This window comes from Haliaeetus albicilla, chromosome Z (assembly GCF_947461875.1).
Source record: "Haliaeetus albicilla chromosome Z, bHalAlb1.1, whole genome shotgun sequence".
Lineage (NCBI taxonomy): Eukaryota > Metazoa > Chordata > Aves > Accipitriformes > Accipitridae > Haliaeetus > Haliaeetus albicilla.
Window position 1 is genome coordinate 60,735,213 of NC_091516.1, and position 15,600 is coordinate 60,750,812.

Here is a 15,600-nt window from a genome sequence, read left to right on the forward strand (position 1 = left end):
AAACAAGGTCAGCAACAGAGAGCTACAGGAAAGTATGATCTGTACCTAACTACTTTTTTAAGGTTTTATGCTAGGGAGCTTAGTTAAGACTTCTAAATTCTAACTGCTCTTAATAAGCTTGCAAGGAAGAAAACTTGTGACCACCTAATGTGACGGAAAAGGACTTAACTGCAAGGTTCAAGCAAATGACTTGAACTTCACTTGCAGACTTAACTGCAAGGTTCAAGTAAACGACTTGAACTTCACTCACAGACTTAACTGCAAGGTTCAAGCAAACAACTTATTTGAACTTCACTTACAGACTTAACACGCCACTATTGCAGGTTTTACAGATACAATGGAGGAATGCACTGTTGGGGTCAATTATATGAAACTTAGTTACTGGGCCTGAAAGTAGCTCATGGTTGCAAGAGCATTCCAAACGCGTTTAGAAGGCCTTGAACAGAATAAACAAGAAGACAGAAGAAGAAAGATCCCAATTAGAAAAACACAGGTGCACATTCCACGATAAAGGGAACTTGGCACAAACAACCTCAATTTGGCAGTTTATCTTGACCAATTAGACTGAGACAAGTTTCGCATGCTCTACTTAATATAGCCAATTATGTCCTATGTTTATGCGCGTGTACAGAGTGAGTATAACTAACTGTATCTTATGTTTATACGCGTGTACAGTGTTGATATAACCAATCACATTGTATGCTTGTGCGCGTGGACACCAAATGTTTGCATGCAGCAGCCAATCAAAGCTTCTAAGGAACTTAGAGAATTGTATAAGAGCGATCAGCTAGGCTCAATAAACTGGTGACTTTAATCATCATATTGGTGTCCTGTCGTCCGGGCCCCGCATGGAATAACCCTAAACCCTACAATGCACTATTTTAATTTTTAAGGCAAGAGTAATACATTATTACAACAACAAGCGATTCACAGACAACCACAAACACATTTACAAACTTAAAGCATAAACAATATTCACTTAGCCCTCCAGGTAAGGGCTCTCAATCCCAGGGAAGTTACCTTGACCAGTGTCCTGATCAAGGGGGGGAAGGGTTTCCTTCGCAAGCCAACTGCATAGTTAGAGAAGTGGCTCCCCCCATTTCCAACCTGAATCTTAGAGTTTTTATCCCCTGACTTGTGGAATGGTGTGTATGACTATGTCTGAGTGGATTATGATATATGCCTAACTGGATTATGTATATCTGAGTGGAGTTTCCCCTTATCTTTCCTTCATTGGTCTGTGATTGTTTAAATACACAAGGTTGTCATTTGAAACTGAAGCTGAAACCCTCCAGGTTGGTTGTTTGGGTTTTTTTACCTTGCTTCCTCAGCAACTGGATAGTGGTTGGATTGAGACTCAGGGCATACTATTTGTTAAGGGATTTCAAGGGTCAGTTCAGGTTTTGGTTCTTTGAGTGGTGCAGCCACTGCCCTGTTTACTTTAGGGTTTATCAGACAACCCAGGGCTAAGCTGTCTACACCGCTCCCCATGAGTCGTCTCTGCAGAGAGACAGGGCCTCAAGGCAACCCAAGGCTGGGTCACTTTTGTAACCCCCCATGAGTTGCCTGTGTGCACTAGCCATGGTGAAACTCGTTTGTGAACGATAAGCCAGACAATCCACACACCACCGATCAGCTAAAAACAATGAGACAATCTGACCAAGACAACAGATGCAATTATAATTGGGCAATGGGCTGCCCACATCTCCTTAGTGTTCTGTTAAATAAATCTTTGACTTGACAGATGAACTATCATTCCCTTGCAGAACAGAAAACATCATACCAGAACTCTTAATCAGGGGAAAATAAAATTACAAGAAAGAAAAAAGGCTGATGTAAGAGCAAGGAAACAGAAAACAGTGAGAAAAGTGTATAGAAAGGTTCCTGATGAGGAGGAAAGAGAGAAACACCTGCAATAACCATACAAACAGGAATGCAGTGAAGCACAGAATAACAGCCACTTTTTCTTTCAAAAATACACATAAAAATAAATATTTACCTTCTACTCTAGATAAAGTGTGAATGAGGGCAGCTTTTTCTCTCTCAGAGTCCATCCTTATTATGACTAGTATCTGGAAGAAAGGTAAAAGAAGCTCTAGTACTGTAAAAAAATTGCTCTTTCAGCCTGCATACATCTTTCTTTCTCCTTTGCACAGAAAGCACAAGATTGACTAAGTAGGTGGCAAAAATGGAAACCTTGGAGTTTTCCAAAATGACAATCATAGAATCATAAAACATCTCAAGTTGGAAGGGACCTATAAGGATCATTGAGTCCAACTCCCTGCTCCTTGCAGGACTACCTAAAACTAAACCATATGACTCGGAGCGTTGTCCAGATGCTCCTTAAACTCTGACAGGCTTCGTGCTGTGACTGCTTCCCTGGGGAGCCTGTTCCAGTGACTGGCCACCCTCTCAGTGAAGAACATTTTCTTAATGTCCAATCTGAACTTCCCCTGATGCAGCATCATTCCCTTTCCTCGTGTCCTGTTGCTGGTCACCAGAGAGAGGAGATCAGCACCTCCTCCTCCGCTGCCCCCCTTGAAGAAGTTGTAGACTGCAATAAGGTCACCCCTCAGCCTTCTCTTCTCCAAGCTGAACAAACCAAGTGACCTCACCCGCTCCTTGTTCTTGCCCTCAAGGCCTTTCACCATCCTGGTCGTCCTCCTCTGGACACACTCTTAATAGTTTGATGTCCTTCTTATATTGAGGTGCCCAACACCGCACACAGTCCTCAATGTGGGGCCACACCAGTGCAGTGTAGAGTGGGACAATCACCTTCTTTGACCAGCCAGCTATGCTGCGCTTGATACACTCTGGGACACGGTTGGCCCTTTTGGCTGCTAGGGCACACTGCTGACTCATATTCAACCTGTCATCAATCCAGCCCCCCAAATCTCTTTCTGCAGGGCTGCTTTCCAGCCTCTCATCCCCCAATTTGTATGTATAACCAGGATTGCCCCAACCCAGGTGGAGAATCCAGCACTTGCTCTTGTTAAATTTCATATGGTCGGTGATTGCCCAGCTCTCTAGTCAATCCTGATCTTTCTGTAGGGTCTTTCTACCCTTGAGGGAGTCCACAGCTCCTCCTAATTTAGTATCATTGGCAAACTCACTTAATGTACATTCAACTCCTGAGTCTAGATAATTTATAAAAACATTAAAGAGCACTGACCCTAAAATTGAGCCCTGGGGAACCCTGCTGGTGACTGGCCTCCAGCCTGATGTAACCCCATTTAGTACAATTCTTTGAGTCCAACCCGCCAGCCATTATTCACCCAACATATTATGGACTTGTCCAGCTGTGTGCTGGTCACTTTGTCCAGAAGGATACTGTGAGAGACTGTGTCAAAGCTTTGCTAAAATACAAAACCACCACATCTACTGGCTTCCCTTGGTCAACTAGATGGGTGACCTTGTGATAAAAGGAAAATAAGTTGGCTAAGGAGGATGTTCCCCTTGTGAACCCATGCTGGCTGTGACAAATGACTGCATTGTCTCTCAGGTGTTTTCCAGTAACTCCCAGAATAACCTTCTCCATAATTTTACCAAGCACTGAAGTGAGACTGACAGGCCTATAATTACAAGGGTCTTCTTTTTTGCCCTTCTTGAAAATTGGGACATTTGCCAGCCTCTAGTTGACTGGGACCTCTCCAGACTCCTAAGACTTTTCAAAAATAATGGAGAGAGGTCCCATGATGACATTGGCCAGCTCTTTCAGTACTCTGGGATGAATCCCATCAGGCCCTATAGATTTATGTGCATCCAGCTGGAACAGCAAGGCTCGAGCAAGCTCAGGGTCGGCTGGGAGTTTATCATCCCCCGGGTCATGGTCTTCCAGCACAGGGCTCCAGGGGTCCCAGGGCCCATCGCCAGTGTTTAAGATAGAGGTAAAGAGGGCATGAAATGTCTCTGCCTTGTCTACTTCCCTATTTGTGAGGTGACCGACCTCATCAAGCAATGGGCCAATGTTATCTCTGATTCTCCTTTTGCTGTTAACATATTTAAAAAGCCCTTTTTGTTGTCCTTCACAGTGCTGGCCAGCTTGAACTAAAATTGAGCTTTGGCTGCACGAATTTTCTCCCTGCAGTGGCAAACAGCATCTCTGTAGTCTTTCCATGTCGCCTGTCCTTGTTTCCAATGGCCGTACACTTTCATCTTCCACCTAGAAAGTTCTACAAGAAGATCCCTGCTCACCAAAGCTGGCCTTCTGCCCTATTTGCTTTACTTCCCATGCTTTGGAATTGCCTGCTTCTGCACTCATAAGAGATGGCTCTTAAAAAGTGACTAGCATTCATGGACCCCAATACCTTCAAAAGCAGATTCCCAGAGGACCTTACTAACTAGCTCCTCCAGCAGCCCGAAGTCTGCTCTCCCCATATCCAGGGTCAAAGTTTTGCTGGCATTTTTTCTCCTATCACCAATGATTTGAAACTCATGTGTATGTGTGCTTTACCACAAGAGTTGGAGAAATATTACAGAAGGCATCAGTATCAGAATTCAGTTTTATGAACAAAGCTGTTCTAGAAGAAATCTTAAACTGGAATATTTGATTCAAAGTAAAAATGCTGTTTAAAGTTATTATCTAAAGACATTATACCATATTATTACTGTTGCACTAGACAGATTATTACTGTCATATTAGAGGCATTATCCCTATGGAGGTAAAACTTAAACTGAAGATATCCAGAGGTCAGCCTGCAAGATGGTGATGTACTGGAGGGAGGTACTAGCTGTACTGCTGAACTAATTAGAAAGATTTTCCAGACCATAGATGGAGCACACTGAAGTGATCCTGCCAGAGATCGCTTATCTCTGAGATTCATTAAATACTGCTTAAGATGAAAACTTTGAAAAGGATTAGAATCTACCAAACTGACATAGTCTTAAAAAGAATCATTACCAGAGAAGATGTTTACCTTGTCCACCATTTCAACTGATACAAACTGAACTTCTGCTACGTAATCAGAGTATGTGAAGAAGAATATGTACATACATACAGGATTTACACCGTACTTTCAGACAGGATGACCTCTGAATCTTTATGCTATTGTATAGACACTTTTCATGGTGCACACAAGGTAAGATTTTTAAGGAGGCACATGGCATTGTCTAACTCTTAAGACTTACAGATGCAAGATAATTATATATGTAAATATTAATAGCGTGTTAGATCTTGTCTGAAAAGAAATTCTGCGTATTGGTCAGCCTGACAAACTTAAGGCAGATTTCCATTTCCATATGTTGGTGCACAGAACAGCCACCTGACAACCCACTGGTTCCTTTCAAAATAGTTTTGGACAACAACTGCATTTTAAAATGCAGACCTGCTTTTCCACACGATACAACAGTGTACTCATTACATGTTGTTGTGAGGTACATGACATTTTTAGCTATGTTCTATCTAATCACGAGTATAAAAGATAATGAAACGAAGAGTAAAGTTCAGTTATTCTATTCCATTAGCAACTTCTTGCTTACAAAGGAAACATCCCATTATAATCCTGCATCAAGAAAAAATTTGGCTAATAAAAGGATAACCAGATAATCATATTTCACATCATACTAACTGATGCTGATGTGATGTGACAGAACAGGAAATGGCTTATTCAATACAACTTTCACTTCTTATTAAAACTGGTATACTCCTGCCTATTCTGGCTCATTGAAACCTATCCTGAATGTTAGGGAACAGTAAACAATCTTATAATTGTGAATGAAATCATATATATTCTTACATTGGATGCGTATCTGTGCATGACCTTAAGTTTAGGTCAAGAAAGTAAGTCAAAACTTAGGAGAGTTCAGTTAAAAATTTAAAAAATCATATATAGGGAAGTTCAGAACAAAAGCAAAATTGTCACTGAGCTGACATTAAAATGACAAAGTTGTCAAATGTCTCCTAGTACAGCATAATCCTGGTATCACAAAGCAAACTGTGTTACTCTTAAGAAGAAGAAAATGATGCTGAAATCAGCTTAGAGGGTCTATTGAAGGACAGACATCAAGACAATTACCACCATTTTGTTTTGGTTGCTTCATTTCCATTTTAAATTCTGAAAGGGTGTACAATAAGCTATTATATTTTTCTTCTCAGGAAAATTTAATCCAAAGATGTTCAGAGCTCTTAGTGCAACTCCTAAGAGAAACAAAAGAAGAAGAAAGCTCCAGGAAGTGAAGTATGGAAAGAAGTTAAAATAAATGAAAGTAAGCTTGAAGATTCATCTTTTTTGGCTGTGTGTTCAGCAGCATAAATTCTATTTCAAACAGTCAGGACACTTAAAAAATTATATATTTTATCCCTTCTGTTTCATTATGTGATAAGTATCTGGTAAATAAATAATAAATATTCTGCAAAGGAAAATGGTGGTTTGCACTGCATGGTATCACCCCAAATGTTCACATATCCAGAAAAAAAAAATATCTTTGGATAACTTGAATCTCCTCCACAACTCTATCCTCCATGCTGTAACTATCACTTCCAGATATTTGCTTCTTATATAATTATAATGCCAGGAGATTGGCCTGATACATGGCTTAAGCAGAGGTCGTCTATGGATAACAATACCCATACACTCCATTGGGTGTGCGCTCTGAGCCACACCTGTACAAGTACACAATCCTGACTTGTGCTATGATTCTCTTTGCACCAGAAGATTGAGGCCTTCAAATAAAAGGTTATAATATAATTTTCAGTAAGTGATGTGATACAATATACTTACCAGGGAAACAAAACCACCTGCAACAAGATGAAGCCCTGGCAATGTTAAAACTCATATGCATGTCATTTCAGTCATGCAACAAGGGCAGATTTCATCAAACAGAAACCTGCACTGCTCCTGATAGAGGTCTTAAACTGTATGTTACCCTTATGTAACAGATACTGTGAGTTGGAAAGGTAATTATAAGACTTTCTTCCATAAATCAACCCTTGTTGAAAGATGGTTTTATAATTATTCACATAGTTTGGAGCAGTTTTGTCTGCTTAGAGAAATTGTTTACACTGTTAACCTTAACACTGTGTTTGTCTCCACAACTCTGCATCCAATTTAACATTTGACACTGCAGCTCTGTTATTTTGGGATTTGTTTCATGCTTTTTCTGGCTGCTGTACTGTACAATCCTCAGCTGCCTCCGTATATTATTCAAACAGGATTCCAAGATGTTTTTATAGATATCCTTTGCCTTGGACAAATAACCTGTTAACATAGCAACAACAGAAGTAATTGCAGCGACAAAAAATAATTGCCAAGGTTTGTGTTTAATCTACACATAAATTTAAAATTTATGTGAAGGTATCTTGCACAAAAAAGATGAAAATTTAATGGCTCACCAATATGGAAGGATACTATTACTACTTATCAGGTACATAAGTGGTATATAAAACTTTATAAAACTGCTATACCTCCTGTAGTATCTGCTATATGACTCCAGCTAGAATTATAGAACGTTGCATTCTATAGCTGCAAATACCAGCCAGCAGCACTGTTTTATTTAACTAGTTTATATGGTTTATACCAAATAACAACTTTATTTGTATTCCCACTGTCCAAAGCTTTACTTGTCCTGTGTTTTCACCACTCTTCATATTATCACAACTATTTCTCAACTATGATGCCTTTTGTATGTAACATGAACAATGCCGGGGTTATTTGAAAAGGTATAAAGAAAAAATACATCTAAGATAACTATGTGATGAATCACACAGCACAGCACAACATCACAACAATAGTGAAGACTACAGGGCCTACTTAGGATCTGGCTCAATTTTCTAAGTTTTTTTCAGATCTTTTTTACTTGTGCAATTTCCTTTGTGAGGTGTTGCGGGATCTGGAAGGACAGATGCTGTGTAATTCTGAAATATCATCTAGGACTGCTTCTGCCACAATAGAGCAGAGGAGGAAGAACTCCTCATTTGTCTCCCTCCCATCCTCCTACATTGTTTATAGTAATTGTAGAAAATAATTCTACTTAGGATTCTACTTATATATTAATTCTGTATTTTTCTTCCTACTCTTTTATTGCTAGAAATATTTAAGTGAATACAAATAATTTCTTTTCCCCATAGTTCAGTTTATGGCAGATGTCTTCCATTTTACATCAATTTTAAGGAAACACCTTCCATCAAGGGATAATTCAGAGTGACTGAAGTTAGGTGCTCTGAACCACCTTAACTCCTATAAAGACAGAGGGAGTCTGACTTTCCCAGAGCATTCATACAAGCTGACTTCAGCTCCTTATGAATCTATTCCAATAGATCTATCTGAAAATTCACAATAGACAACTATGGGAACTTGACAAACACAGCACTGTCATTTCAGGCATAAAACTGGGTTACAACGAATTTTTATATTCTTAATCTGAATAGGATAAGACCAGAAAAGCTCAAAAAAACCTTCTGTGTGAGTCCAGTGCTAAGGAATTGGACTGTAACTTCAAATTCCTTGCCTCATGATATGTTAGATAATACTTTAGATTTTGCTTAAAATGCCCTCAGTTTTAGGTACCTCATTTCCAAGGAGCCTAAGAATATTTTTAGGTGGAAGTGTTCCACACTCACAGAAGGTGGACTGTAAACAGCAAAGGACCTGCCATTTTTTCATGTTTCTCAGCTTCCACACAGAGATTCCAATGAAAATTTGTCATTCTGAGATACAAGACAACACATTATATATGTGGAACTTTGTATGAATGTTTCTCAGGCAAGTCCATGTAATAATATGAACAGTGGTGTATTAGTCATGAACTGAGCACATACACTACCAAAGTACAATCCACAGTGAATTCATTTGTAATGATGGAACAGAAATAAGGAAGCAAAGAGGGTTGGATATCATATTGAAGCTATGCTGGAGGTATACCGATGGCAAAGAATCACAGCCTATAAACATGAAAGACAGACTGCAGAATACACACAAAGCACTGGGTTTCTGGGTATCATTATTTACTACTAAAAACAAACCTAGTGCTGTGTCCAAGCCACATGTTAATAGAAGATCTCGAACTGTCACCAGCAGGTGCACCAGAGCAGCATGTCTGAACAGCATGTTCTCCTTCTCATCTATTTTACCTTTACAAATACAAGACACAGGTGTGGTCTGTATAAAATTTCAGAAATCACGCTATACATATGTAATCAATTTAAAAGATTCTGGTATCTCAGAATTTTCATTAAACACACTTAAACAGACATAGTCTTGAAAGGTCAGATCTGGTGGCAAATACTTTATGATATAGCATGACTTCTCCCATGTCACCTGACCCAGAGCAAGTGTCACACAGGGAAGTGTTTTTGAAAGGTGTGTAGGGATAGGTGGTGCTTGTGGGAGGAGGGGGTAACAGTTCCCCTAGGTGTGCCATTAAACCCACACTGCCTTACTGATTTTAGTAGGGCAATCTTTAAATATACATGGAAACTGATAAATTTCCCATCTTTTGGGCCACCATAGAAGCTCAGCTGTTCACATTACTATTTCCTCATCTGACTAGTCAAATCACTAAATTATTCAACAGCTCTGTAACTCTATCTAACCCATTTTCCAAACATTTCAGAACTCTTTCTAAGAAATCAAAATCGCAGATTATCCACTAATCAATAAGCAACTTTAAAGCAGTGATAACCTCAAATTGAGCTTTTCACAGAACTTTTCCAACAAATTTTAGACTATAAAAGCCACATTCTTTATGGCAAATGATTTGGACGCAGCTAATCTTCACACATACTGTAAGAAAAATTCCTATTGTCTTCCAATACTGATCCATGTAGAGTCTTAACTTCTGATATTACCTTCCCCTACCTAATAAGTCTCTCCTGATGAGAATCTTAACCTTCTTTGAGAAGGTAAATCTGGAGGACACCTGCTTCTTCTTGGACCCACAGAGTAACTAAAAAGGTTTATAGGCTACTTATTCTGTATTATGTACCCATTTTGAATAAATCTTCAAGGACTTGACTGAACAGAACTGAACTGTAAAGTGGAATGAGATTGGATATTGTGAAACTATTTAAAACCAGCAAGGCAATAGAAGAGTGAAGTAAGTTACCAGGGAGGTTTTGGAATCTCCTATAGAGTTAGAGAAATATTAATTAGGAATGGATTGGATATGTTAGAGTCTTCTTCATTTCTATGGACCTTCCAGTAAGAGAATTCTTATCTCCTTCTGCTTCTTTAGTTGGGGACAAAATGCAAGACCTCCCTTGCAGTTTTCTGCGTCTTCAGTGCAGACAACAGTAGCTAAATCAACCTGACTTTCTTTGGTATTTTAAACCAAGAACAAAAAGTTTTTACTGCTTTCCTTGAGCTGTAGTCCAAAGACCCACCTTTTTCATTGGTCAATTTTGTGTTCAACAACAGTTGTTTTTGTATAACGAGGGATGGGTAAATGCTATCCATTCCTCAGAAAACACTTGCCCTCGAAAGGAAGGTCCAATAGATGACCATTTGCCTCATCAGCATTTCAGCCACGAAACATTTTAATTGATTTCATTGCTGTCATTTTAGCAATTGGTAATATACCGCACAGCTAATCCACAAGCAAAGAGGGCCCTGAAGCTTGAATAAGTACGCCACTCGGCCCAGCTATACTTTAGGCTATCTTTGTATAGCATGTAAACTGCATTTGAAAGGATATAAGTTTTCTTAAACTAAACTTGAATTAAAATGAAGACTTTTACATACTTTTTCCTTGATCTTGAGAAGCAGTACTAGTTCTCTGTATACTTTTCTCAGCAATGTTTTTCTTTCTGTGATTCACTCATACAGATATCGATACTGCGTTTCTCCCTCACGTCTGTGAAGATGGTGTTTGCTTTTTTTGTAGGCTCCCTCAAATTAAGAGAACCCTGCTGCTGACAGTTTTAACATGGTAATTCTATAGATCGCAGGCTGTCATTTAGAGACCACTAAATTTTTTTTTGTTTGCCTTCTTTCTCATTTGCAATTTCATTATCATTAGTTTTACTTTGAGAGAATACATTCAGCACAGAAAGCAACAAAGTTGAGATAGCTAAAGTTTATCACATAACTTGTAACATAATATAAAAACTTGGCAGTAGCAGACAGCCTGCTATGTCATCCTTACAATTAGATCTCAACTATGAGCAGTACAACTCAAAAAATAATTCAAAATACCCAATGTCTTTCTAAATCTTCCTCAAACACCGTTTGTATTTTGCTGTGAGGTTTTCCTGACCCTCTCTTTATCTATAGCCAAAAATGTTCGTAAGGGGTCACTGATTTTGCTGGCTTTTGGTTTCATTTTTCTGGTTTTATAGGGTTTTCATGTGCCACATAGGCAAGAAATGAAGTCAGAAAGAAACCAAATTAATATGGATTTTTTTCCTCCTCATTTCTAACATAGGCTTAGCATTTTGCATCATGCAGGTGTGACAAACAATAGCTGCTAAAAGGAAAGAAACAACAAAAACAAAAAAATAATTTAAACATTGTTTGATCTAGAAGCAACATTTCTGAAGCATGTCTAAAATATTTAAAAATGAAATTCAGTTAGAATACTTTTTGTATTACACTATTCAGGTTAATAAATGTAATGCTGAAGAACTGGGAGATATTATTCTGGGAATAAAAGAGGAAATAAATTACTGTAACTCTACAAGATAAACAGCCAAAAGTTTTATCATTAATTTATCAAACTTCTTGAACTTTGTGTCACCAGTTAAACCTGTATTAGTATTAAAGAAGAAAAAACCATTTTTTTAAAAAAAGCTGTACCTTCTTTAAAAAGATCACTTATCACTTTCTCTTGCTGTTTTAAGAAAAACCTTGTATGATCACATTTAATGCTGTCAAAGCTCCAGTTTACAGAAGCGAGTACACCCAGATCTGTCAAATCTTTTAGAACAGGAATGGCTGCTTCTTCCAAGAGGCAGTATGCCTGGCATTGGCTTTCTGGATTGCACGATAAACAAAACATAATAATAAAGTTTGGTTTCATATACTACTACTGCTCAAGAATATTGAAAAGACCTAGTAAAGCACAAACAACACTGACTTCTTCATGAAAGCTTTAACATTAATAGAAAAACAGTTGCTCGCACAGGAGTCTCCTGGGTGGTAGAATTAAGCTGATCCTCACAGCAGGCAACCATGTTATTCCATGCATTTCATAAAGTGATCAAACTCCATGATGAAAAGTTAGGATTTTCTACTCCTGTGATTCCCACTAAGATTGCACTATTATTCCATTGTTCTATAGCCTTCTACTTTGTAGTCTAAACTTAGCTTAGTCCCTTTATGTCTACTTGTTACTATAACTTAAACAGCCTTTCTCCTTCTCTTTTATTTAACTTCTAATATCTTTGTCTAGCAAGGCTAAACAAGCCAATCTGTTAGTCTCTTTGTGCTTTCATACTAACAGTTCTTAATTGCTTCAGGGTGGCTGTTTCACAATTTTTTCCTAATTACAACTGAATTTCTTGCTATTAGCTTCCATGACAGAGCTGTCAATTGCTGAATGAATTGAAAGGGCTGTCCTTTTCCTCAGGTAAGAAGGTGAAACTCTTCCATACCCATTTTTTAAAATTATAGTTGAATTGATCATATCAACATGATCAGAACTGTGTGATTCTTCATTTTCAAAGCTTTACTTTTCAAAAATATTTTCAACTGATCTGTACAAATTATTTGACTAGCAGCTGACAACTTCACTTGGTCAATGCACTACTTCATAAGAGCAATTAATAACTTCAAAATTTTATGCATTCTAAAAATAGTTATATTACTATGTCCAGTTTTTCAGCCTGTATGGAAATAAGTCTGATACTACAGTATTTTGGATGCCCCTTGTATAATTTCATATGGGCATTCCTATATTAATGTATCATTTTCTTTCTAAGGTGTATTTCTAATCACGCGTCTTCAATGTTCCACTATTAAGTAAAACGCTTGTGTCAATCTCTCTAATCTCTGTTTTGGCTATAGCTTGGTTTTGAGAAAGATTCCTTTCCTTCATGTGCAAGACCACCATGGTGAAACACACTTTATTTCAAGGACAATAGCAGTACATTCAGTCCCAACAAACACTACCTTTGCAAAATGCTAATTTTTATTTTGACTGCAGAAAAGCTTTAATTTTTTTTCCAGTTGCATTAAAGGAGTCTTACTTCAAAATTTATTTTAAAACAATTAAAAAATAAGCTTATAGCTATTATGTGATTCTCATCTCAGGTGGGAACAGAGGAAAATAACTGCTCTGCTCTTTCACTGGTTCTGTGGAAGAGACTCCCATTAAGCACATGGTTAGAGTGAATGCATTTCCACAGAAGCCCAAACTAATCTGTTTTAGACCTACAACTTTCTAGCACTGGGTGTGCTTGATTTGAGGCTGTAAAATATCTTGGATAAATATCTTCTAGGTTCTTCTCCACCATTTCTACTGCATAAAAAAATTGTTGTTAGTGCAAGTTCTTTGATACAATGTGTTGAAAAGTACAACAGCAAGAGTTCACAGGGAAAGACTCAATCATGTATGAAAGAATACATGTGTTAATGACATTTCCTACCAAAATGACTGCAAATCCCTTCCGCCCCCAATTCTCTCATTTACTCTGTCAGAGAAAAAAATGCAGAATAATAATTTGAGGGTACTGATTGGCACGAAGAGATTCCATGTCTGCTGATTTAGATCAGACATAACTCAAAGTCTGTACTTTTTAGTTTGCATGCAATTGGCTTTAGTCTTAAAACAGAATTCCATGGCCTGCTCTCACACTCGTGTCAAAATAAATATCCATCTATTTGGAATATTTTCAGTCACAAGGAGGAGAGACTAAGCCTAATAATTTCCATATTTGTCTAAGTAGTACTATTTAATATAAAATTATATTGCAAAGTTATATATAAAAAAGCGTATGCAAAAATAGTATACCTGATGCTTGAATATTGACTGTGACACTGTCCTCACTCTCTTGTTCTTTTTCATTTTTTCTCAGAGTCTCACAAACAGAACTGTCCTCTTTGTGAACATGCATATGCTGTTCTTCAGGTTGTAGCACTAAATTATTAAACCACAAGTGAACATTTAGATACAAACATCACAAAACCAGATCAATGAATAAGAAAACTGTTCTTGTAAATGACTGTACATGCAGAAATATTTTCAAATTAAGTAGCTTCTATGGCACATACATTTTCCTTTCATGAACTTCTTTATTGTTCTCATAGGCTCATATAGTATGGAAAAACCATTGAGACAGAGAGAGAGATGAGGTCCTTCACAGCCCAAGAAGTCAGGCATTACCAGGTTCCTCTTCCTTAGGGCAGAAATACAGAGCTGGGAAAATTAAGGAGGTACTATAGCTCTATAATATAGCACCATAGGAAAGCTCATATGCCTTTATATGGAGAAAAAACATGTATGAGTGGAAAGATGTTGTTGACTATAAGGAGCTCAAACTATGAAAAATTTCTCAGTGAGTGTGAGTAGAAAAGGCTTGGTACTGTCAGTGACCCAGAAAGAACATGGAAACTGCAAATGGCAGAAAAAAAAAGAAGAAAAATTTCTTATTGAAAATAACTTTTTCTCTTGTCTTATAGCTATCTTTTGCTAATTCTTAGTATTTCCAACTCTCCTACCCTTCTTCTTTATAAATGCCGATGCATGATCTACAGCTTCTGCCCACAAAGCTTCCTTTGGCAGCTCTACCTCTTTATTTCGGAGAGGGGTTCTGGCTGAATAGGTGTCTCCTAAATATTGCTGATTTTTTTTAGTTATGAATGTCAGTTTCCTCAGAAAGCAAACTGATCATACAGAGACAGAAAGAAAAGAAAAAACCAGTTTTTTTCCTAGTTAAGTTAAAAAAACCTTCCTGATTTTGAAAAGGTATAACTGGGTTCAAAATTGGATCAATGAACTGTTTCTACCACTTCCCTCCTCTGCATTTTCTGAACTAAATATTATACACAATGACATCTTTAAAAAATAAGCCAAACAACAAAGACAATAGAGAAAGATTCCTACAAGCAGTGCTGGCATTTCTTATTTTCAGTTAAATTTAGAATGACCTATACGGTTCAGTGGGTTCTTTATATATCAGACAAAACTGATCTGCAGCATGGGGGTCTACCTGTAAACATATTCAAAACTGCATTTAACTTACTTAAACCTCCACAAGCCTATTCTTAAATGTGGCATAGCTTGTCTTTCAATACATTTGGATTTCTTGTTAGGAGCTGCAGTTCTAGTCAGAGTTCACTAGATGGTGGCATAAAACTTCAGTTCAGGTACCTTGAGCTACTTCTAAAATTGGCCTTGTTGCTCTCTGAGGCCGTGGAAAGGTTTTATGCATGCATATCTACCAGTGTCAGTAACAGATGAATTTTACCAAGAAATAATTTCTTCCACAAGATTACATAAGCTTGCAATTAAATAAATAACTCAATTCTTTCCTATAGGAATTATTGCTGAAAGCTTTTATGTAACAATTTTAACCCTTTTTTTCTTTTTGTGCTGGGAGATACGACTGAAACACAGATAAAAGTTATTGGCAGAATTCTGCCATACAAGCCCAAAAAATAACAAATATTCTTTTTTAATACAACTTCATCCTGAAAAGTGAATCTGGAAATATGTCTCCTGATATTT

General features: G+C 37.7%; 1 protein-coding gene across 1 annotated transcript in view; it reads right to left on the minus strand.

The window, feature by feature from the left end:
* SHOC1 (shortage in chiasmata 1) overlaps positions 1–15,600 on the minus strand; it is a 53,535-nt gene that overhangs the window by 14,025 nt on the left and 23,910 nt on the right. Inside the window, exons 12-17 of the mRNA XM_069777213.1 lie at positions 13,885–14,010; positions 11,730–11,906; positions 8,960–9,067; positions 6,959–7,196; positions 4,308–4,447; positions 2,000–2,101 (exon numbers count right to left, since the gene is read on the minus strand). Of these exons, the coding sequence (XP_069633314.1) occupies positions 2,000–2,101; positions 4,308–4,447; positions 6,959–7,196; positions 8,960–9,067; positions 11,730–11,906; positions 13,885–14,010 (891 nt within the window). The remainder of the gene's footprint in view (positions 1–1,999; positions 2,102–4,307; positions 4,448–6,958; positions 7,197–8,959; positions 9,068–11,729; positions 11,907–13,884; positions 14,011–15,600) is intronic.